The 26,173-nt window shown below is 43.2% G+C and overlaps 1 protein-coding gene and 1 pseudogene across 2 annotated transcripts in view; both read left to right on the forward strand.

Annotated features, from left to right (window-relative positions):
* The first annotated feature begins 245 nt into the window (after window positions 1–245).
* LOC120019911 (perforin-1-like) overlaps window positions 246–26,173 on the forward strand; it is a 79,620-nt gene continuing 53,692 nt past the window's right edge. The window contains exons 1-3 of one of the 2 annotated variants that reach the window (XM_038963324.1): window positions 246–357; window positions 8,686–9,039; window positions 9,135–9,374. In XM_038963324.1, coding sequence (XP_038819252.1) covers window positions 8,693–9,039; window positions 9,135–9,374 — 587 coding nt within the window. In that variant the 5' untranslated portion in view covers window positions 246–357; window positions 8,686–8,692. Of the gene's footprint in view, window positions 467–8,685; window positions 9,040–9,134; window positions 9,375–26,173 lie in introns of both variants that reach the window. The other variant, XM_038963331.1, reaches the window with a different exon arrangement.
* On the forward strand, window positions 1,374–1,502 carry LOC120028282 (annotated as a pseudogene).

The following is a 26,173-nucleotide window of genomic DNA, read 5'->3' on the forward strand; positions in this document are numbered from 1 at the left end:
TTTGGATTCAGTCTTAAATGTTTTCTCCTCACCTTTAGTTTAATAATTTTCCCATAATCTCCAACGGTTCCATTTTGATTGGTTATGCATTTACTTTCATTATTATTCTGTAAAAAACATTTAAATTTAGCTCTATTATTATAGGCCAATTTCCAACAGTGTAAAGGGTTAAGGACTCTAGCTTTAGGAACGTTTTCTGGGAAAGTTGGTCATAGTCAGAAAGTCAGCTGTTCTGTGTTAAAGTCCATCCCTGGGTGTAGAGAAAAACAGACAGACAGAGAGGAGGGAGAGACAGACTTCATCACTGACTCCAGATCTGAGGACAAACTGAAGAACCACTCACACAAATTCAAACAGGTTGTATAGAGAAGTAGACAGACAGAGAGGAGGGAGAGACAGACTTCATCACTGACTCCAGATCTGAGGACAAACTCGGCTGAAAAACCACTCACACAAATTCAAACAGGTGAGTGGATTTAAAGCCTTTAATGACAAGGTTTAGATTCAGAGGAATCTTTGTCAGATTTCCGACTTCACAGATTTAATTTGTGTTTTTTCACATCACAGTTGTGCATTTCAATTCAATCCAAAATCATTCGAGTGGTGTGACTTTTAAATGTCACTAGCCTATTAACCAAACAAAGGTTTGGCAGTTGTCAGGATAATGGTAAAATGCTAAATATTTCACCTAATCATTGTCTTTTGGTTCAACAGGTGTGTGTGTGTTGTTGAGAAGACTATGTAATCCCAATGATAATTCATAATAATGAGATTCTGTAATTTTAATAATAAGTAATAATACTAATAATATAATTGTTATTCTGTAATTCTGGAGACATCCTGTGGAGAAGTTATAAGACCAGCAGAAAGTCTGTTTTTTAGACTTCTGCCAAGAGTAGGGAGATAAGATTTTCTTGCCAATGAACTTTAGTGGGACTGTTGAAATCCACAAGGACACACAAACTCAAGGTCACACAATGCCCACACAGGCTAATGGCCACATACCCACGCAGTATATATAAACACACAGAATTACATGCACATTTACACGCACGAACAATGGTTGTATGTCGACAGACAAACGGCATCTCAGGGGAAAACATAGGTTCTGGAAAGCCCTTATACTAAATACACACACTCTGACACACACCTATCACAAAAAAAACATACAAATACAGAATACTGAAGGGTTAATGAACAAGTGATTGAGTTATTAAATACGTGAATGAATGATTCAATACATGAATGAGATATTAAATACATGAATGAGTGAATAAATACATGAATGAGTGATTAAATACTCACACACTCACCCCCCCACACAGCGGTGAGACAAGGTCGTAAATTCAGGGAGAAAATGGGGTAGAAAATACACTTGTGGTCATACCACCCTGAACACGTCTGACCTCGTCTGATCTCGTCTGACCTCGGTGGCTGAGCAGGGTCGGGCCTGGTTAGTACTTGGATGGGAGACCACCTGGGAATGCCAGGTGCTGTAAGCTCAAAACAATACATTTATAAAATACATGAATGACCAGAAGTAAAGTAGGAAATAATTTTTGTAGAAAATAATATTTGTTGTTCGATGGGGACGGGACCGGGGAGCTTTCACTGAGAGATTATACTGTGGAAGCTCTTGAGTCAGATACAGGGGTCTACACAGTCTACGCAAAAGGAGCTGACAGATCAAATCAAATTGTATTGGTCACATATATACGTGTTTAATTAGCAGATGTTATTGCAGGTGTAGAGAAATGCTTGTGTTTCTAGCTCCAACAGTGCAGTAATATCTAACAAGTAATATCTAACAAGTAATATCTAACAATTTCACAACAATCCAACACAAATCCAAAGTAAAGGAATGGAATTAAGAATAGCAATGTCAGAGCGGCATAGACTAAGATACAGTAGAATAGAATACAGTATATGAAATGAGATACGTAAACATTATTAAAGTGACCAGTGTTCCATTATTAAAGTGACCAGTGGTCCATTATTAAAGTGACCAGTGTTCCATTATTAAAGTGACCAGTGTTCCATTATTAAAATGACCAGTGTTCCATTATTAAAGTGACCAGTGTTCCATTATTAAAGTGACCAGTGTTCCATTATCAAAATGATCAGTGTTCCATTATTAAAGTGGCCAGTGTTCCATTATTAAAGTGGCCAGTGTTCCATGTATTAAGTGACCAGTGTTCCATTATTAAAGTGGTCAGTGTTCCATTATTAAAGTGACCAGTGTTCCATTATTAAAGTGGCCAGTGATTTCAAGTCTATGTATATAGAGCAGCCGCCTCTAAGGTGCTACTGATGGCTTTTTAACAGTCTGATGGCCTTGAGATAGAAGCTGTTTTTCAGTCTCTCGGGTCCCAGGTTTGATGCACCAGTACTGACCTCGCCTTCTGGATGATAGCGGGGTGAACAGGCAGTGGCTCGGTGGTTGTTGTCCTTATATTTTACAACATTGGGCTAATTTTACAACATTGGGCTAATGAAAAAAGTCGAGTGGAGTTCCCCTTTAAATGTATAAAACTCACTAAATGGAGATTGTAACCTCTGAAAACCTTGTACCTTACTTGTATAAATATTAGTCACATACTGTAAATTATGTTTTGTGGTGTCAGGATTTCATGTTATTAGTGTATTGAGTTCTTGAGGTAATATGATGAAACTAGCTTGCTAGCATTTACAGGCTTCGGTTTTCCATGTATATTTAGAGGTTGGACGTTGGCACGTTGGGCGCACAGATTGGTGTCACCTTGTTATTAAGTATGTGTTACACCTGTACTGGCTTGTCATCTCGTTGGTCAGAAGGTTTTTCAACTGTGCTGGCTTGTCATCTCATTGGTCAGAAGGTTTTTCAACTGTGCTGGCACAGGTGATATTGAAGAGCAGCTGGCCCAGTGCTTCAGTAGGCTTGAGAGATGGAGGGTTAACCTTTAGTTGGCTTGAGAGATGTGGAGGGTAACCTTTAGTTGGCTTGAGAGATGTGGAGGGTTAACCTTTAGTTGGCTTGAGAGATGTGGAGGGTTAACCTTTAGTTGGCTTGAGAGATGTGGAGGGTTAACCTTTAGTTGGCTTGAGAGATGTGGAGGGTTAACCTTTAGTTGGCTTGAGAGATGTGGAGGGTTAACCTTTAGTTGGCTTGAGAGATGTGGAGGGTTAACCTTTAGTTGGCTTGAGAGATGTGGAGGGTTAACCTTTAGTTGGCTTGAGAGATGTGGAGGGTTAACCTTTAGTTGGCTTGAGAGATGTGGAGGGTTAACCTTTAGTTGGCTTGAGAGATGCGGAGGGTTAACCTTTAGTTGGCTTGAGAGATGCGGAGGGTTAACCTTTAGTTGGCTTGAGAGATGCGGAGGGTTAACCTTTAGTTGGCTTGAGAGATGCGGAGGGTTAACCTTTAGTTGGCTTGAGAGATGCGGAGGGTTAACCTTTAGTTGGCTCTCCCTATTTCTTCCTGGTTTTCGTTTTGCTCCACTTTTTGGTTTGCTTCCTTTTTATGTTTGGTGTGGGTTTTATTTTGTTTACCTTAAGTTTGGTGTGGGGTTTTATTTTGTTTACCTTAAAACTTCTTGTCAATATGGGGGCGCTGTTTCCACTTTGTAAAAAATCGTGCCCAAATTAAACTGCCTCGTACTCTATTCTAGATCGTACAATATGCATATTATTATTACTATTGGATAGAAAACACTCTCAAGTTTCTAAAACCGTTTGAATTATATCTGTGAGTAAAACAGAACTCATTTTGCAGAAAACTTCCTGATAGGAAGTGAAAAATCTGAAATCGAGGCTCTGTTCCAGGGCCTTCCTATTCAATTGCTTGAAATCTATGGATATACATGCACTTCATACGCCTTCCACTAGATGTCAACAGGCAGTGGGAGGTGGAATGGGGTGTCTAGCTTGATCTGAGGTCGAACAAGAGCTCTTGGAATGACGTGACCACAATTTCCTTTGTCTACCAAGGCGCGGGAAGGACATCAGCATTGGCTTCTGAAAAGCGTTCCGTATAGACGGCTAATATCTCCGGCTTTGATTTTATTTGATACATGTGATAATATCATCGTAAAGTATGTTTTTTCAATATAGTTTTATCAGATTATTCAACGTTTATCGGGAGTTTTGGAGTTTTCCGTTCTCTGCGTTAGGTGAAGATGGACATCTTCGCGCCACTTGGCTAGCTAAGGTTGCTAATTCGACAGGAGAAGAGGACATTCTAAAACCAAACAACAATTTATTCTGGACCAAGGACTCCTTGTACAAGATTCTGATGGAAGCTCAGCAAAAGTAGGAACCATTTATGATGTTATTTTGTATTTCTGTGGAAAATGTTTAGTCCTATTTTCCGCCCTTATTGCGGGCGCTGTCTCGCTATAACGTAAGCTGTTTGTTATGGTAAAGTTATTTTTAAAAATCTAACATGGCGATTGCATTAAGAACTAGTGTATCTTTCATTTGCTGTCCAACATGTATTTTTTAGTAAAGTTTATGATGAGTTCTTTGGTCAGATTAGGTGACCGTCCAAAATATCTCCGGATAATTTGGTGAATCGATGCTACATATTCACAACGTATAACCACGGTTTGCAGCTCAAAATATGCACATTTTCGAACAAAACATAAGTGTATTGTGTAACATGATGTTATAAGACTGTCATCTGATGAAGTTGGTCAAGGTTAGTGATTAATTTTATATATTTTGCTGGTTTTTGCGAATGCTATCTATGCGGTGAATAAATGCGGTTGTGTGTTTGACTATTGTGGTAAGCTAATATAATGCTATATTGTGTTTTCGCTGTAAAACACTTAAAAAATCGGAAATATTGGCTGGATTCACAAGATGTTTATCTTTCATTTGCTGTACACCATGTATTTTTCATAAATGTTTTATGATGAGTATTTAGGTATTTCACGTTGCTCTCTGTAATTATTCTGGCTGCTTCAGTGCTATTTGTGATTGTAGCTGCAATGTAAAACTATGATTTATACCTCAAATATGCACATTTTCGAACAAAACATAGATTTATTGTATAACATGTTATAAGACTGTCATCTGATGAAGTTGTTTCTTGGTTAGTGACTAATTATATCTCTATTTGGTCGGTTTTGTGATAGCTACCTATGCGGTAGAAAAATGGTGAAAATATGCGGTTGAGTTATTTGCTATTGTGGTTAGCTAATAGAAATACATATTGTGTTTTCGCTGTAAAACATTTTAAAAATCGGAAATGATGGCTGGATTCACAAGATGTGTATCTTTCATTTGCTGTATTGGACTTGTGATTTCATGATATTTATATGCTAGTATTTACTTGTGGCGCTATGCTAGGCTATGCTAGTCAGCTTTTTACTGATGAGGATGCTCCCAGATCAGGAATGGTGATGAAGTAGAGGTTAAGTTTGGTGTGGGTTTATATTTTGTTTACCTTAAGTTTGGTGTGGGGTTTTTATTTTGTTTACCTTAAGTTTGGTGTGGGGTTTTATTTTGTTTACCTCTTCTTGGGCAAATTTAGTGGGTGCTCATAGTGGGTGTCTATTTGGTCCCAGTTGTTGTTGATTGTCAACTTCCAGTGGACACCTCCATGAGTGTCTTTCAGAACCCCTCCTAGAACCCCAGCTGTTTCGTTTTGGTTGTTGTCAGTGACTCTTTGTTAGTTTCCCCTTCTGTTTGAGCGACACGTTTTGGATTCTTGCGGGGGAACGTAACAAAATGGAGGCTCGTCCGGGATACTGTTTCCTCTAATCACCTAGTTGAAGCTCTCCCATGCCCAGATATTTTAGTGTTAAAAAATGTAACGGCTGTCCTCGCTGACAGAAGGAGAGGACCAAAACGCAGAGTGGTTAGTGTTCATTATTTACTGAAAGTCAACAAAACACTTCAAAATACAAAACAACCAAGACAAAACCGAAACAGTCCTGTGTGGCACAAAACCTGACACAGGAACAAACACCCACAAAACACACGTGAAACCCAGGCTGCCTAAGTATGATTCTCAATCAGGGACAACGATTGACAGCTGCCTCTGATTGAGAATCATACCCGGCCGAACACAAACATCCCAACATAGAAAATCACACACAGACAAACCCACCCAACTCACGCCCTGACCAACTAAATAAATACAAGACAAAAGAAAACAGGTCAGGAACGTGACAAAAAAAATAATTGGTAGAGTTTCTGTCACTGACATCCAACTGCCCAGAGGGGTTATAAGATAAGAGGAATCATTTTGAAAGTTGCATAAACACACAGGCTAATAATAAAATAAAATCATGGACTTTAAATTAGAAGCATTTTTTGAAAACTCTACATGGGAGATTCTAGATAAATGTACAAAGGCGATTCTGCTCGTCATTGCAAAGCATTATGACATCAAAGCTGCACATGCCCATTCGAAAGCAGTCGTCCAACTGATTTGGTTGAGGAGAAAATCCTTCCAGAGAGGGATGATGATAGAAAGGGTCCAACGGGTGGTAGAGTTCACCCCGTAGACATGCAACTGAGGTAGAACTAAAGGTCAAATGGCAAACTGAAATTAGAGTTTGAGCACCAGGAAAGGGAAAGAGAATGTGAGGAGAGATTGGAGCAACAGAAATTAAAACTTCAGCAGATGGAAAGGGAAAGAGAACGTTCAACCAGACTAGAACAAGAAGAATGTGTGCATGCCATTTGATTAAAAGAGATGGATCTGGAAGCGCGACGAAAGGAGATAGATCTGGAAGTACTCTGAATCAAGTCAGGCTATCCTGCACCCTCAACAGAGTTTGATCTTGGATGGGAACAGCCGACTTGTACCGCCTTTCAAGGAAAAGGAGGTGGCGTGTATTTTACTCTGAGTGGATTTCCACATCCCAAAAACGGGATATTTAGTCACTGCTCTTCCAAAGTGTTCTTGTGGGAAAAGCTCAGAAAATGTACACCACTTTATCTCTTGACCAGAGTTCAGATTAGCTCAGAAAATGTACTCCGCTTTACCTCTTGACCAGAGTTCAGATTATGACAGTAAAGCTGTAAAGCTGATATCCTGATTTTGATTGGTGGTGTGGTTCTCAAGAGGTATTAAAGACCTTGAGGATTTAAAGACACTCGAGCAGTTCAAGAATTGCCTTCATGAAGGTGTTGCTACCTAAAACGACCTTCTCAAACAAAGCACTCAGTAGTTATCCACACCCCCTAGCCTACCAGTGAAGGGGGTGACATTCATTTTGGGAAATGATTTGGCTGGAGGGAAGGTCGTGCCAAATCCTGTCATTTGTAAGAAATCCAGAGTAGAGGAAACTGATGAGTTATCAGAAATGTACCCTAGAGTGTTCCCAGCGTTACACGTGCTATGTCTAAGAAAGTTGCAGGGAGAAAGTTTGTACAACCCACAAAGTCTAGTGTTGAGGAGGATGTCAGCGATCCCACTATGTTCTATCTGTCTGAGACGTTTATGTGTGATCCTGTTTCGGTCAATCCCCTGAGTTGACCTCTCCTTTCAAAACACCATAGGTGAGTGAGTTTGTAGGACCACTGAAAGAAGTGAGGTTCGCAAAAGTTGATACTGCAAAAATCTTATATCTCCCTCACTAACTGCGGAGAAGTCGGTGGAAACCGGTAGTGATCTTCTGCCTGTGGCCACTACCGTCACCATTGACTATAGTCTTCCTTGAGAGCATAAGGAAAGCCCAATAGACCCTTTACCTGTCGGACAGCTGAGCAACTCAGAGATTCTGGAAAACATTGATGTATTTTTTGCACACCTTCCTCCCAAGGATAAAGGCAACATTGTTGCACTGCTTTTAGAATATCAGGGTTCATTCTCAGATGTGCCAACTCAAACATTGACGTTGGGGAGTCTGCCCAAACCAAACAACATACCTATCGAGTGAATCCTGAAAAGAGAGAGAAACTCCGCAGTGAGGATGAGTTCATGCTTGAGCACAGAATTGTACAACATGGCAACAGTCTGTGGAGTTCACCCTGTATATTAGTACCTTGAACACGAAAACAAATCTGTTGCAGCACCTTAGCGTTATATTAGCACCTAAGGAGGATGGGTCTCTGTGCTTTTGTTCCGATTTTCGGAAACTCAATGCCATTACTAAGTCGGACTCATACCCTTTGCCCAGGGTCGATGATTGTGTTGGTGCTGCTAAGTACACTAGCAAGTTCAATATGCAGAAGGGATATTTGCAGGTCTCTCCGAACGTGCCAAAAATGTCCTGCATTTGTCACTCCTGATGACTTTTCCTACCTTCTACCTTGTCCTCGGGGACATCCTTCATCTCCCTTTCAGTTTTCTGGAACCCTTTTTGTCTCTGCTAGCTGCTCCGGATTTCCGTCGTCCATTTGCTTTGTACACTGATGCCAGCGATGTAGGAGCAAGGGCTGCTTTGTCATTACAGGGTATTGATGAGAATTTTTTTTATTTAATCAATTTTGGAAAGAGGCTGTAACGTAACAAAATGTTGAAAAAGTCAAGGGGTCTGATTACTTTCCGAATGCACTGTATATAGCGCTTTCATTTCAAGTCACAAAGTGCTTCACATCATGGAGTTTAAACAGCCTCTTTCTCCTTCTCTCTCCCCACACCTCTCACTTTCTCTCATCCCTTCTGTCTCTGCCATTTTCTTCCCCACTCCTCTCATACTCGCTCTCCTCCTTTTTCTCTCTCTCTCTACTCCCTCGCCTCCCTCCCTTTAGTTCAGTAATGCCCTTATCAGCCCCTCCCCTCTTCTCCCTTCCTCTTCTCCTTCTCCTTTCTCAACTGGACTCCGCCCTCACCTGTCGTACTGCCAGCCAATCCCAGTGTGACTCCGCACCCTTTGTCCCCGGTCACAACCTGGCAGGGGAGGGGTTTGACGTGGTGACCCTGAAACGTAAAGGGGCCTACCTGATCGACCTGAAGACCTACCTGTCCCCCAGTAAAACCTGTACACTGTGTAGTAACCCCCTACAGGGGGACAAGCTGCAGAAAATACCCCTGTCTGTTGTAGACTGGAGGCCCTACAGCCACTGTACTGAGGATATCTCCAGCCACTCTCATGCCTCTGTCAGGTGAGTAGGATGGTTTCTGACTGTTTACTTGATGGAAATTGGACAGAAACTCTCCTCTGCTCTCCTCACCTATCCTCTCCTCTTCTCTCCTCCAGTAACCTGGCACAGTCCACTACCAACGAGATCTCTACAAAATGGAAGGGGGGTTTGAGTAATGAGGCGAAGGTGTCTGTAAGCGTACCTGTGGGACCGGTGATTGTGAGTGTGGCGAAGGATGTGGGCGCTAGCATAGAGATGGGAGGGTCCCAGTCTGATGTAGCCATCTTTGCCACAACCAAGACCAAAGAGGACCGCCACTCTTTCTTCTCACAGAATCTCTGCTGCCGGCACTACAGGTAAAAATAACAATAATGATTTGTTCAACTTTTATAGCGCTTCCCTTACAGATGCAACATTTCACATGTGATCTTATGTGATCACATGTGACACAAAAAAACGAAACAAAATGTGAAAACAACATGATTTCATGTGATTTTTTTTTTTACAACATGGGGATGCAAAATGTAAAAATGACAACATTTGAGCTACACAAAAACCTCCAGGGGACCATTCAACAGCATCCCAAGGACGTCCTAAAAACGTCCTCGGGGACATCCCTGGAACAAACCAGGAACTAGGCAGTACCTCCAGGGGAACATGACAAAATGTTCTGAGAACATCCCAAAAAAACATCCTTGCGTCCCTGGAAAAAAACTGAGAATTTACTGTGCTGAGAATATAAGATATATTTCCAGAATGGTAGTGGCCAGACCGAAGCCACTCCTCAGTAAAAGGCACATGACAGCCCGTTTAGAGTTTGACAAAAGGAACCTAAGTTTTCTCAGACCATGAGAAACAAGATTCTCTGGTCTGATGAAATCAAGATTGAACTCTTTGGCCTGAATGACAGGTGTCACGTCTGGAGGAAACGTGGCACCATCCCTACGGTGAAGCATGGTGGTGGCAGCATCATGCTGTGGGGATGTTTTTCAGTGGCAGGGACTTGGAGACTAGTCAGGATCGAGGGAAAGATGAACGGAGCAAAGTACAGAGCAATCCTTGATGAAAACCTGCTCTAGAGCGCCCAGGACCTCAGACTGGGGCGAAGGTTCACCTTCCAACAGGACTACGACCCTAAGCACACAGCCAAGGAGTGGCTTCAGGAAAAGTCTCTAAATGCCCTTGAGTGGCCCAGCCAGAGTCCAGACTTGAACCCGATCAAACATCTCTGGCAAGACCTGAATATAGCTGTGCATCGACGCTCCCCATCCAACCTGACAGAGCTTGAGAAGATCTGCAGAGAAGAATGGGAGAAACTCCCCAAATACAGGTGTGCCAAGCTTGTAGTGTCATACCCAAGAAGACTCGAGGCTGTAATCGCTGCCAAAGGTGATTCAACAAAGTACTGAATAAAGGGTCTGAATATATATGTAACTGTGATATTTCAGGGTTTTTTGTATACATTTGCCAACATGTCTAAAAAACAGTTTTTGCTTTGTCATTATGGGCTATTGTGTTTAAAACAATTTTATCAATTTTAGAATAAGGTTGTAATGGAAATGGAAAAAGTCAAGGGGTCTGAATATTTTCATTTTTTTTGTAAGTTGAAAACATTATGTTAAAAGTTCTGTTAATGTTTCATAGTGACTAACAGGGCATCTCGAGAAAATGTGAATCCACATGTGAAAGGTTATGTGTAAAAATCCACATCTGAAGTGTTCAAAAAACACACGGTTTCACATGATTTCACATGTGAAATTGTATCTGAAAAAGAAAGTTGAGCAAAATGTGGAATTTTCCCATGTGTGAAATCATGTGAATTTTCCCATGTGAAATCATGTGAATTTTCCCATGTGAAATCATGTGAATTTTCCATAAGGGTCTTCATTTCATAAAGGCTTTGTTCACACTGTCACCTCAGTTCCGATGTCTTGGCATATCAGATACATATCTGATCTTTTCCCCAATGTGTGAACTGCAACAACAAAAAACACAATGAATCTGATCTTTTGGGTTCCGATTTGTAACACATTCAAGTTGAAGTGGTTTTTCTGTATGTGACCTGCTGTTACCGCGACACCCACCAAAATGTTGAAAGGACCATTGCTTCTGTATGCGATAGTCTGAGAAAGGGTCAACCAATTGTAGATCAAGGTCGTCTCTGTGTCGTATTTTAATTCACATCTGATATGCTAATTCCTGTGTTCCAGTTATCGCACGCCAAACACTCCTACTCTCAGTGATGAGTTCCGTAAGGACATTGATCGTCTGGACTCAAACTCTAAGACTTCTAAGGCCCAGTACCGCCGGCTCATAGACACCTATGGGACTCACTACATCCGCCAGGTTGACCTGGGAGGCCGGCTGACGATGACCACAGCAATACGCACCTGTCAGGCTTCACACAGTGGCCTCTCTACAAACCAGGTGACTTACTTAGTCTCAATGCCTGCTGTAATAGAGGACATTTTCCATTAAAGGAAGCTACAGGAATTCAAACAGCAATCTGTAACCATTACGTACCACCAGATCCGTATACTGTTAGAGCAGGGCTCTTGAACGCTGTTCCTGGAGAGATACCCTCCTGTACGTTTACATCTATATAATCCAGGTTTCTCCAACCCTGTTTTTTTGAGAACTATCCTCCTGTAGGTTTTCGCTCCAACCCCAGTTGTAACTAACCTGATTCAGCTCATCAACCAGCTAATTATTAGAATCAGGTGTACTAGATTAGAGCAATAACCTACAGCACAACATTTTTTGTAACTATTTCTAGAAGTTCAGTTACATTCAGAAAATTCCATTGATTAATATTGCCCACGTAGCAAATGCATCACAGTCTTTTATGGAAGAAACCTTAAAGACAACTCTCTGAATATATGGCTCTGTATTCCTTCTCTCAGGTGGAATCCTGCTTGTCCAGGGGCTTCCAGATAAATGTTGGGATGTCAGTTTCCTCTACCGTCCAAAGTTGCTCCAAGGTTCTGGACAACCGTGACTCAAAGACCTCCTACAGCTCTAGCTTCCTCAGCCACCACACCAAGGTGGTGGGAGGCTCTGGTTGGCCGGGGGAGCTGTCACTCAACCGTAACGACTCAGTGGGGTTCCATAGTTGGATGAGAACCTTGAAGAACTTCCCGGACGTAATCTACTATTCTCTAACGCCTCTGCACCTGCTCATACCCAACACGGCTGTCCAGCAGGGAGTGAAGGTAGCCTTTGGTTGTTGATATATTTCCCTCAAATTCATTACTGGACCTTGAAGCCAGTTCCACAGCTTTTTTTCTTTCTTGCCCTCCAATCAGGGACTGATTTAGACCTGGCACACCAGGTGGGTGAAATACTAAGGTCCGGACATACACATTTTTCTAGGTGGCAAAGGTCTGGCTGGATATTGTCATTTTTCGGTCTGTAACAAACCCCCAGCCATGCAACCCCAAAGTGCTCACATCCCTGTTGTTGGCGCAGAGAACATTTTGCAGTTTTAAAGCAGATTTCCTGCCATTCTACACATCTTGTCATGTCTTATGTGTGTTCAAGTGTTACCTGTGACGGGGCCCCCTGGGACCCTCTGGGGGTTGAGGCATAAATACACAATGAGTAACGATAACATGGCTATATACAGGGGGTACCAGTACAGAGTCAATGTGCAGGGGTATGAGGTAACTGAAGTAGATGTGCACATATAAGTAGGGGTAACTAGGCAACAGGATTGACAACAGATAATAAACACAGCATATGTAAATGTGTTAATTAATCAAATGGCCTATTTACATTACCCCCCATGGACTATTTACATTGACCTCCCCCCATGGACTATATACATTGACCCCCCATGGACTATTTACATTGACCCCCCCCCATGGACTATTTACATTGACCTCCCCCCATGGACTATTTACATTGACCCCCCATGGACTATTTACATTGACCCCCATGGACTATTTACATTGACCTCCCCCCATGGACTATTTACATTGACCCCCCTATGGACTATTTACATTGACTCCCTCGTTGACTATTTACATTGACCTCCCCCCATGGACTATTTACATTGACCTCCCCCCATGGACTATTTACATTGACCTCCCCCCATGGACTATTTACATTGACCCCCCATGGACTATTTACATTGACCTCCCCCCATGGACTATTTACATTGACCTCCCCCCATGGACTATTTACATTGACCCCCCATGGACTATTTACATTGACCCCCCCATGGACTATTTACATTGACCCCCCCATGGACTATTTACATTGACCTCCCCCCATGGACTATTTATATTGACCCCCCATGGACTATTTACATTGACCTCCCCCCATGGACTATTTACATTGACCTCCCCCCATGGACTATTTACATTGACCCCCATGGACTATTTACATTGACCTCCCCCCATGGACTATTTACATTGACCTCCCCCCATGGACTATTTACATTGACCCCCATGGACTATTTACATTGACCTCCCTCGTTGACTATTTACATTGACCTCCCCCCATGGACTATTTACATTGACCTCCCCCCATGGACTATTTACATTGACCACCCCATGGACTATTTACATTGACTCCCCCATGGACTATTTACATTGATCCCCCCTCCATTTATTTTTACACTGCTGCTACCTGCTGTCTGTTATCTATGCATAGTCACTTTACCCATACCTACATGAACAAAGTACCTTGACCAACCTGTTCCCCTGCACATTGACTCGATATCAGCACTTTTGTCTTGCTGACCTTGAGATGTTGTTGTCCTGGTTCCACAATGCCAGGTCACTGACCTCCTCCCTATAGGCTGTGTGGTAAACCGCAGGGTGTTGGGTTGAGTGTGCAGAGATTAACGGAGAGACAGGGAGGTTTTAGTCCACAAACACAACTTTACTAGGCCATAAAATAAACATAACAAAGAAAATCACTTAGGTTTGGCTCGGTCCTTCTTCTCAGCTTCGGCTCTGTGTCGGTCTGTCCCGGTTCTCTCTCGCGGTGTGCCACAGTCCTCCTTTTATGTGGCCTCCACGGCTGGTTGGCACTTTCCCCTAATTACCTCTGATATCCGTGTAGGGGTGCCCAGCTTGTGTACTCCCAGCAGAGGGAGTCAACGTCGCATCACGTACCTCCCCTCTATTACCCCCCCGGGTTAGACCTCCTGGGATACCCAGGAGGGAGGTATGCTCAGGGCTAGGTTTGCATCCCTCCTGGGGAGGGCGTCCCCATTGCCGTACTGGGCCCCCGACCTGTGGATGATGGAGAAAGAGAATCATTCTAAGGACAGGAACCAGGGGTGACACGGTCATTCGTGTCCTTGCCTCTTGCCATCAACATGGGGGCATGGTCTCCTCTTCCTCCCGAGGACGTAATACTTGAGGGTGTCCAGTGCCCACTTCATGGCAAGGCACTCCTTCTCGACAATCGAGTACAACTTCTCTCTCAGGAGGAGCTTCCTGCTGACATACATTATTGGGTGCTCCTCGCCTTCCTGCTCTTGGGACAAAACGGCCCCTACCCCTGTGTCAGACGTGTCTGTCTAGACCAGGAGGTTTATTGAGAAGTCCGGGGTGACGAGTACCGGGTGCAAACATAGGGCATCCTTCAGGGCCTGGAATGCTGCCTCTGTGTCCTCCGTTCATCGCACCATCTGGGGTAGTCGTGCCTTAGTTATGTACCAATCAACTGTAGTAGCCTGCTAACCCCAGGAATGACTACACCTGCCCCTTGGTTCGGGGGACCGGCCATTCCCTAATGGCAGCGATTTTCTTTTTTCTTGGGGCTTCACATTTTCCCTCCCGATCTGATAGTCCAGGTACTCCACCTCGGCGTAGCCCGGCTTGCACTTGTGGGGGTTCACGGTCAGACCTGCATCCCTTAGCGCATCTACAACTGCCTGTAACCTACAAAGATGGGACTCCCAACTGTCACTGTGCACAATTATGTCATCCAAATAGGCAGCCGCAAACTCACTGTGCGGCCGCAAGATGCGGTCCATGAGTTGCTGAAAGGTCGCTGGTGCCCCGTGGAGCCCGAAAGGAAGAACCCGGTAGTGGTATAGCCCCACCGGGGTGTAGAAGGCCGTCTTCTCCTGGGAGGCCGCTGCCAGCGGCAACTGCCAGTACCCCTTCTTCAAGTTTCGGTACCAGCACTATAGGGCTAGACCACCCACTGTGGGACTCCTCCAGTACCCCCATCTCTAGCATTGTCGTCACTTCCCACTGGACCGCCATCCTCTGGGCTTCTGGTATCCGGTATGGCCGTTTACGCACTTTTTCTCCCAGACGTGGTGTTCTTCGGCTTGCAAGCATTTTTCCTCCAAACATAACGATGGTCATTATGGCCAAACAGTTCTATTTTTGTTTCATCAGACCAGAGGACATTTCTCCAAAAAGCTCGATCTTTGTCCCCATGTGCTGTTGCAAACCGTAGTCTGGCTTTTTTATGGCGGTTTTGGAGCATTGGCTTCTTCCTTGCTAAGCAGCCTTTCAGGTTATGTCGATCGATATAGGCCTCGTTTTACTGTGGATATAGATACTTTGTACCTGTTTCCTCCAGCATCTTCACAAGGTCCTTTGCTGTTGTTCTGGGATTGATTTGCACTTTTCACACCAAAGTTTGTTTATCTCTAGGAGACCGAACGCTTCTCCTTCCTTAGAGGTATGACGGCTGCGTGGTCCCATGGTGTTTATACTTGCGTACTATTGTTTGTACAGATGAACGTGGTACCTTCAGGCATTTGGAAACTGCTCCCAAGGATGAACCAGACTTGTGGAGGTCTACCAATTTTTTTCTGAGGTCTTGGCTGATTTCTTTTGATTGTCAAGCAAAGAGGCACTGAGTTTGAAGGTGGCCTTGAAATACATACACAGTTACACCTCCAATTGACTCAAATTATGTAAATTAGCCTATCAGAAGCTTCTAAAGCCATGACATAATTCTCTGGAATTTTCCAAGCTGTTTATAGGCACAGTCATCTTAGTGTATGTAAACTTCTGACCCACTGGAATTGTGATACAGTAAATTATAAGTTAAATAATCTGTTTGTAAACAATTGTTGGAAAAATGACTTGTGTCATGCACAAAGTAGATGTCCTAACCGACTTGCCAAAACTATAGTTTGTTAACAAGAAATTTGTGAAGTGGTTAAAAAACGAGTTTTAATGACTCCAACCTAAGTGGATGTAAACTTCCGACTTCAACTGTAGTTGCCCAAGCTACAAGAGAAAATAACTAGGTACTCAAATCAAATTTTATTTGTCACATGTGCAGAATAGAACAGGTGAAATGCTTACTTACAAGTCCTTAACCAACAAAGCAGTTCAATAAATATATATTTACTATATTTATAGTTTATTTACTAAATAAATGAAAGTTTAAAAAATCTATCAAAAAGTAACACAAGAAAATGACATAACAATAAGGAGGCTATATACAGGGGGTACCGGTACTATATACAGGGGGTACCGGTACTATATACAGGGGGTACCGGTACTATATACAGGGGGTACCGGTACTATATACAGGGGGTACCGGTACTATATACAGGGGGTACCGGTACTATATACAGGGGGTACCGGTACAGAGTCAATAAGGAGGCTATATACAGGGGGTACCGGTACAGAGTCATTGTGGAGGCTATATACAGGGGGTACCGGTGCAGAGTCATTGTGGAGGCTATATACAGGGGGTACCGGTACAGAGTCAATGTGGAGGCTATATACAGGGGGTACCGGTACAGAGTCATTGTGGAGGCTATATACAGGGGGTACCGGTACAGAGTCATTGTGGAGGCTATATACAGGGGGTACCGGTACAGAGTCAATGTGGAGGCTATATACAGGGGGTACCGGTACAGAGTCAATGTGGAGGCTATATACAGGGGGTACCGGTACAGAGTCAATGTGGAGGCTATATACAGGGGGTACCGGTACAGAGTCAATGTGGAGGCTATATACAGGGGGTACCGGTACAGAGTCAATGTGGAGGCTATATACAGGGGGTACCGGTACAGAGTCATTGTGGAGGCTATATACAGGGGGTACCGGTACAGAGTCAATGTGGAGGCTATATACAGGGGGTACCGGTACAGAGTCATTGTGGAGGCTATATACAGGGGGTACCGGTACAGAGTCATTGTGGAGGCTATATACAGGGGGTACCGGTACAGAGTCAATGTGGAGGCTATATACAGGGAGGTACCGGTACAGAGTCAATGTGGAGGCTATATACAGGGGGTACCGGTACAGAGTCAATGTGGAGGCTATATACAGGGGGTACCGGTACTATATACAGGGGGTACCGGTACTATATACAGGGGGTACCGGTACCGAGTCAATGTGGAGGCTATATACAGGGGGTACCGGTACCGAGTCAATGTGGAGGCTATATACAGGGGGTACCGGTACAGAGTCAATGTGGAGGCTATATACAGGGGGTACCGGTACAGAGTCAATAAGGAGGCTATTTACAGGGGGTACCGGTACCGAGTCAATGTGGAGGCTATATACAGGGGGTACCGGTACCGAGTCAATGTGGAGACTATCTACAGGGGGTACCGGTACCGAGTCAATGTGGAGGCTATATACAGGGGGTACCGGTACAGAGTCAATGTGGAGGCTATATACAGGGGGTACCGGTACCGAGTCAATGTGGAGGCTATATACAGGGGGTACCGGTACCGAGTCAATGTGGAGGCTATATACAGGGGGTACCGGTACCGAGTCAATGTGGAGGCTATATACAGGGGGTACCGGTACCGAGTCAATGTGGAGGCTATATACAGGGGGTACCGGTACCGAGTCAATGTGGAGGCTATATACAGGGGGTACCGGTACCGAGTCAATGTGGAGGCTATATACAGGGGGTACCGGTACCGAGTCAATGTGGAGGCTATATACAGGGGGTACCGGTACCGAGTCAATGTGGAGGCTATATACAGGGGGTACCGGTACCGAGTCAATGTGGAGGCTATATACAGGGGGTACCGGTACCGAGTCAATGTGGAGGCTATATACAGGGGGTACCGGTACCGAGTCAATGTGCGGGGATTACAGGTTGGTTGAGGTAATTTGTACTTGTACTGTAGGTAGGGGTAAAGTGACTTTGCATTGATAATAAGCAGCGAGTAGCAGCAGTGTAAAAACAAAGGGGGGTGGAAAATGTAAATTGTCCGGGTGGCTATTTGATTAATTGTTCAGCAGTCTTATGGCTTGGGTCTAGAATATGTTAAGGAGCCTTTTGGAGATAGACTTGGGTGACTGTAGTATTTGAAACATTTTTGGGCCTTCCTCTGACACCGCCTAGTATATATGTCCCGGATGGCAGGAAGCTTGGCCACGTGACGCACTGGGCTGTACAAACTACCCTATGAAGCGCCTTACGGTCAAATGCTGAGCAGTTGCCATACGAGGCGGTGAGTCAACCGGTCAGGATACTCTCGATGTTGCAGCTATATAACTTTTTGAGGATCTGGGGACCCATGCCAAATATTTTCAGTCTCCTGAGGGGGAAAATATGTTGTCGTGCCCTCTTCACGACTGTCTTGTTGTGTTTGGACCATGATAGTTTGATGGTGAAGTGGACACCAAGGAACTTGAAATTCCCGACATGCTCCACTACAGCCCTATCGATGCTCATGAGGGCCTCCTTTCCCTTTAGTTCACGATCAGATCCATTGTGTTGCTCACAATGAGGGAGAGGTTGTTGTCCTGGCACCACACTGCCAGGTCTCTGACCTCCTCTCTATAGGCTAATATTTGTCGGTGATCATGTGACTGTTGTGTTGTCAGCAATCTTAATGATGGTGTTGCTGTCGTGGGTGAACAGGGAGTACAGGAGGGGACTAAGCACCCACCCCTGAGGGGCTCCAGTGTTGAGGATCAGCGTGGCAGATGTGTTGTTGCCTACCCTTACCACCTGGGGGCACCCTGGAAGTCCAGGATCCATTTGCAGAGGGAGGTGTTTAATCCCAGGGTCCCTAGCTTAGTGATGAGCTTTGTGGGGACTATGGTGCTGAACGCTGAGCTGTGGTCAATGAACAGCATTCTCACATAGGTGTTCCTTTTGTCCAACTGGGAGAGGGCAGTGTTGAGTGCGATTGAGATTGCTTCATATGTGGACCTGTTGGGGCGGTATGCGAATTGGATTGGGTCTAGGGTTTCTGGGATAATTGTGTTGATGTGAACCATGACCAGCCTTTCGAAGCACTTAATGGCTAACGATGTGAGTGCTACAGTCTGTAGTCATTTAGGCAGGTTACCTTCGCTTTCTTGGTTACAGGGACTATGGTGGCCTGTTTGAAACATATAGGTTTTACAGACTCGGTCAGGGAGAAGTTGAAAATGTCAGTGAAGACACGTGCCAGTGGGTCCACGCATGCTTTGAGTACACGTCCTGGTAATCCATCTGGCCCCGCGGCTTTGTGAATGTTGACCTGTTTAAAGGTCTTGCTCATATCGGCTTCGGAGAAAGGGTGATCACACAGTTGTCCGGAACAGCTGGTGCTCTCATGCATACTTCAGTGTTGCTTGCCTCGAAGCGAGTATAAAAGGCATTTTGTTTGCCTGTTAGGCTCGCTTCACTTGGCAGCTCGTTGCTGGGTTCCCCTTTGTAGTCCGTAACAGTTTGCAAGCCAGGCCACATTAGACGAGCATCAGAGCCGGTGTAGTAGGATTTGGATTTGGGCCTGTTCTTCACAAAGCAGTATATCCCTAGCGTCGGACTCATTAAATAAAAAATCTTTGTCCAGTTCGAGGTGAGTAATCGCTGTTCTGATGTCTAGAAGCTATTTTCGGTCATAAGAGACGGTAGCAGCAACATTATGTACAAAATTAGTTACAAACGATGCGAAAAAAATTAACAAAATAGCACAGTTGGTTAGGAGCCAATAAAACGCTATCCCCTCCGGCGCCATTTTAAGTGAGAGAGCCATCCTCTGTTTCCTTCCTCAACGAATTCTGCAGAACAACTCGTCAAAACCATATTTGTTTTGGCGACGGTCTTCGTTTTGGCGATGAGACCGCCACTGACACAACTGCCGGTTAAAACTGCCGCTGAGAAACCAGGGGAGACTGAAGTACTAATTGGTGAATGCCTAGGAGAGGAGAAACCACTTGCCTTTAGCTGGTTAGCCTAACTTACCTACCTAGTGTCATGACGTGGTCCTTTCTGGGTGTAGATCGTGCCCCGCCCCCAGACATCACATTAGGTGTCATGGACCGCCCTTTTCTACTGTTACGTATTAAACCCACTCTTGATGAAATTCACTTCAGACTAAGCAAACCCCAGCGTGAGCTGAGGTTGCAAATGGTTGAATTTCTGAGACCAAAACATGCCGGGTGACGCTGATTTAAACTACAACTCTACCAAAGGACAAGAATATTCCACGTGGAGCATTGGCTACACGGCTGGAAATAGTTAAACTCTGACTATCGATCCCTACAGAATAAGAGCAAATCTTAGACATGAATCACTAGTTTGCAGCTAGAAATTACGAAAACTGAGCACGAGAATACAGACAACCGCCGAAACATCTATCTATTAGAACATTTCAGAATGGTCCTCTGGAGTATCCATCCTAACCTCAAAAGACTTTATGACTTCAATGAAAGTTAACCAGAGAGACTCTGTCGACTCTCTCCAGCAGACGGACTGGATTCCAACAGAGAAGACAACATCGACACGCGGGCGTAAATATAAATTGAAATTCCTTTTCGAATGGGTTGCCGTTCATGGGCAAAGGATTAGCATTTCAATTAATATAATTATAGACTGTGTGTAATAATTCCATGTTGTCTTTCCCGCTCTTTCTCAGTCCACACCCTTTCCTTTGTCCACCAAGCCATCATATCGGCTTAGCCCACTAGGGACTCTTTCCTATCATTGTTAGTAACCAATATCTACTGTTTGTTTGTTATGTATTTCTGTGATCATTTAGTTAGTTAGTTAGTTAGTAAATTAGTAATTAAGCCAATTTGTGTATGGATGATTCACAGTAGAGACTGGGTTCGTGCAGATAACCAAGAATTTTACGACATTTGAAATGAGACTGAAGAGAGGTAAAGAATAATTCATTAATATCAAATCAAATTTCAAATCAAATTTATTTATATCGCCCTTCTTACATCAGCTGATATCTCAAAGTGCTGTACAGAAACCCAGCCTAAAACCCCAAACAGCAAGTCTAATAGAAGTCTAATAGAATACTACTTGATCAGACTAATTGATCAGATATTAAAATATCTGAATATCTGAAGAATTATATTCTGAATATTATTCAGAAAATTATAATTTTTTAATCTGAACATTTTCCGTGGTGCCCCGACTTCCTAGTTAATTAAGTTCACATGATTAGTTTAATCACGTAATAATAATTACACATAGAGAATTGATTTGATAAAATAACAGTCTTCACATTTGATGATTCTAATGACAGGACACTTGCTAACATGGGCTAGTATTTTAAGATATGTACTTATACATGAGGCACTTCAAGGCTATTTTATTCTATTAATTTCTATTGTTATCGGCCAGAGATTCCAAAGAGTTTGAACTTTGGAGAATAAAACCCAGAAGTTTGACGTAACCTGTTGAACGTTGTTTGTTATATAATTCTATTAACTCAGGTGGGTTTGTTTATTGGAGATTCTTGTCTCAGGATGCAGAAATACAACCTACAATCGCGATCTTAGGTTATATGTTATATGTCAATTAATATGTTACATTTTGTTCAAAATACAAAGGAGGCTGTCCAGGATTACCTGAAGGAGAACGCCCTCCCGAAGAGCACCGGGGAACTGTCCTGTGGGGATCGTTACTCTAATCTGGACTCAAACTGCTGCCTCAGGAAGGTCTCACAGGGAAGACTGGTGGTGACGGTGGTCAGAGCCTGGGGACTGTTGGGAGACTACAAATGGATAGCAGGAGTCACTGAAGGGTATGTTATGTTACTGCACAATTTCAGTTCTCTACAGAGGTGTAGTGGAGGGTGTAGTGGAGGGTAAACACAGGTAAACTGTTCAGTTCTCTAACAGAGGTGTAGTGGAGGGTAAACACAGGTAAACTCTTCAGTTCTCTACAGAGGTGTAGTGGAGACAGATCTGCAGAGTGGTCACTAGCTGGCACAGCCACAAAGTCATAAAATCAGATTTTAAACCTAACCTTAACCACACTGCTAACCCTAACCTTAAATTAAGACCACAAATCAATTTTGACTTTGCAGCTGGACTTTCTAGCGGAAATAGCTCAGTTCTGCCTCAAGGACATGACTCATCCCAATAATCAACCTGCATCCCTGATCATGCTTGCAGGCGATGGCGACGTTAGTTACCATAGCTCTAGCATAACAGAAATACGTCATCAGGTCTAACGGTCACGTTAGTTTGTCACTTTCACTAGGTTGTAGTAATGACAGTTTCAGTCCCTTTCACTAGGTTGTAGTAATGACAGTTTCAGTCCCTTTCACTAGGTTGTAGTAATGACAGTTTCAGCCCCTTTCACTAGGTTGTAGTAATGACAGTTTCAGCCCCTTTCACTAGGTTGTAGTAATGACAGTTTCAGCCCTTTTCACTAGGTTGTAGTAATGACAGTTTGTCCCTTTCACTAGGTTGTAGTAATGACAGTTTCAGCCACTTTCACTAGGTTGTAGTAATGACAGTTTCAGCCCCTTTCACTAGGTTGTAGTAATGACAGTTTCAGCCACTTTCACTAGGTTGTAGTAATGACAGTTTCAGCCACTTTCACTAGGTTGTAGTAATGACAGTTTCAGTCACTTTCACTAGGTTGTAGTAATGACAGTTTCAGCCACTTTCACTAGGTTGTAGTAATGACAGTTTCAGCCCCTTTCACTAGGTTGTAGTAATGACAGTTTCAGCCACTTTCACTAGGTTGTAGTAATGACAGTTTCAGCCCCTTTCACTAGGTTGTAGTAATGACAGTTTCAGCCACTTTCACTAGGTTGTAGTAATGACAGTTTCAGCCCCTTTCACTAGGTTGTAGTAATGACAGTTTCAGCCCCTTTCACTAGGTTGTAGTAATGACAGTTTGTCCCTTTCACTAGGTTGTAGTAATGACAGTTTCATCTACTTTCACTAGGTTGTAGTAATGACAGTTTCAGTCCCTTTCACTAGGTTGTAGTAATGACAGTTTCAGTCCCTTTCACTAGGTTGTAGTAATGACAGTTTCAGCCCCTTTCACTAGGTTGTAGTAATGACAGTTTCAGTCACTTTCACTAGGTTGTAGTAATGACAGTTTGTCCTTTTCACTAGATGTAGTAATGACAGTTTCAGCCCCTTTCACTAGGTTGTAGTAATGACAGTTTCAGCCACTTTCACTAGGATGTAGTAATGACAGTTTCAACCCCTTTCACTACATTGTAGTAATGACAGTTTCAGTCCCTTTCACTAGGTTGTAGTAATGACAGTTTCAGCCCCTTTCACTAGGTTGTAGTAATGACAGTTTCAGCCCCTTTCACTAGGTTGTAGTAATGACAGTTTCAGCCCCTTTCACTAGGTTGTAGTAATGGCAGTTTCAGTCCCTTTCACTAGGTTGTAGTAATGACAGTTTGTCCCTTTCACTAGGTTGTAGTAATTACAGTTTCAGCCACTTTCACTAGGTTGTAGTAATGACAGTTTCAGCCACTTTCACTAGGTTGTAGTAATGACAGTTTCAGCCACTTTCACTAGGTTGTAGTAATGACAGTTTCAGTCACTTTCACTAGGTTGTAGTAATGACAGTTTCAGCCACTTTCACTAGGTTGTAGTAATGACAGTTTCAGCCCCTTTCACTAGGTTGTAGTAATGACAGTTTCAGCCACTTTCACTAGGTTGTAGTAATGACAGTTTCAGCCACTTTCACTAGGTTGTAGTAATGACAGTTTCAGCCTCTTTCACTAGGTTGTAGTAATGACAGTTTCAGTCCCTTTCACTAGGTTGTAGTAATGACAGTTTCAGTCCCTTTCACTAGGTTGTAGTAATGACAGTTTCAGTCACTTTCACTAGGTTGTAGTAATGACAGTTTGTCCTTTTCACTAGGTTGTAGTAATGACAGTTTGTCCCTTTCACTAGGTTGTAGTAATGACAGTTTCAGTCACTTTCACTAGGTTGTAGTAATGACAGTTTGTCCTTTTCACTAGGTTGTAGTAATGACAGTTTCAGCCCCTTTCACTAGGTTGTAGTAATGACAGTTTCAGCCACTTTCACTAGGTTGTAGTAATGACAGTTTCAACCCCTTTCACTAGGTTGTAGTAATGACAGTTTCAACCCCTTTCACTAGGTTGTAGTAATGACAGTTTCAGCCCCTTTCACTAGGTTGTAGTAATGACAGTTTCAGTCCCTTTCACTAGGTTGTAGTAATGACAGTTTCAGCCCCTTTCACTAGGTTGTAGTAATGACAGTTTCAGCCCTTTCACTAGGTTGTAGTAATGACAGTTTCAGTCCCTTTCACTAGGTTGTAGTAATGACAGTTTCAGCCCCTTTCACTAGGTTGTAGTAATGACAGTTTCAGCCACTTTCACTACATTGTAGTAATGACAGTTTCAGTCCCTTTCACTAGGTTGTAGTAATGACAGTTTCAGCCCCTTTCACTAGGTTGTAGTAATGACAGTTTCAGCCCCTTTCACTAGGTTGTAGTAATGACAGTTTCAGCCCCTTTCACTAGGTTGTAGTAATGACAGTTTGTCCCTTTCACTAGGTTGTAGTAATGACAGTTTCAGTCACTTTCACTAGGTTGTAGTAATGACAGTTTGTCCTTTTCACTAGGTTGTAGTAATGACAGTTTCAGCCCCTTTCACTAGGTTGTAGTAATGACAGTTTCAGCCACTTTCACTAGGTTGTAGTAATGACAGTTTCAACCCCTTTCACTAGGTTGTAGTAATGACAGTTTCAACCCCTTTCACTAGGTTGTAGTAATGACAGTTTCAGCCCCTTTCACTAGGTTGTAGTAATGACAGTTTCAGTCCCTTTCACTAGGTTGTAGTAATGACAGTTTCAGCCCCTTTCACTAGGTTGTAGTAATGACAGTTTCATCCCTTTCACTAGGTTGTAGTAATGACAGTTTCAGTCCCTTTCACTAGGTTGTAGTAATGACAGTTTCAGCCCCTTTCACTAGGTTGTAGTAATGACAGTTTCAACCCCTTTCACTACATTGTAGTAATGACAGTTTCAGTCCCTTTCACTAGGTTGTAGTAATGACAGTTTCAGCCCCTTTCACTAGGTTGTAGTAATGACAGTTTCAGCCCCTTTCACTAGGTTGTAGTAATGACAGTTTCAGCCCCTTTCACTAGGTTGTAGTAATGACAGTTTCAGCCCCTTTCACTAGGTTGTAGTAATGACAGTTTCAGCCACTTTCACTAGGTTGTAGTAATGACAGTTTCAGCCCCTTTCACTAGGTTGTAGTAATGACAGTTTCAGCCCCTTTCACTAGGTTGTAGTAATGACAGTTTGTCCCTTTCACTAGGTTGTAGTAATGACAGTTTCATCTACTTTCACTAGGTTGTAGTAATGACAGTTTCAGTCCCTTTCACTAGGTTGTAGTAATGACAGTTTCAGTCCCTTTCACTAGGTTGTAGTAATGACAGTTTCAGCCCCTTTCACTAGGTTGTAGTAATGACAGTTTCAGTCACTTTCACTAGGTTGTAGTAATGACAGTTTGTCCTTTTCACTAGATGTAGTAATGACAGTTTCAGCCCCTTTCACTAGGTTGTAGTAATGACAGTTTCAGCCACTTTCACTAGGATGTAGTAATGACAGTTTCAACCCCTTTCACTACATTGTAGTAATGACAGTTTCAGTCCCTTTCACTAGGTTGTAGTAATGACAGTTTCAGCCCCTTTCACTAGGTTGTAGTAATGACAGTTTCAGCCCCTTTCACTAGGTTGTAGTAATGACAGTTTCAGCCCCTTTCACTAGGTTGTAGTAATGGCAGTTTCAGTCCCTTTCACTAGGTTGTAGTAATGACAGTTTGTCCCTTTCACTAGGTTGTAGTAATTACAGTTTCAGCCACTTTCACTAGGTTGTAGTAATTACAGTTTCAGCCACTTTCACTAGGTTGTAGTAATGACAGTTTCAGCCACTTTCACTAGGTTGTAGTAATGACAGTTTCAGCCACTTTCACTAGGTTGTAGTAATGACAGTTTCAGCCACTTTCACTAGGTTGTAGTAAT

Source organism: Salvelinus namaycush, chromosome 2 (genome assembly GCF_016432855.1).
Source record: "Salvelinus namaycush isolate Seneca chromosome 2, SaNama_1.0, whole genome shotgun sequence".
In the NCBI taxonomy this organism is placed as follows: Eukaryota; Metazoa; Chordata; class Actinopteri; order Salmoniformes; family Salmonidae; genus Salvelinus; species Salvelinus namaycush.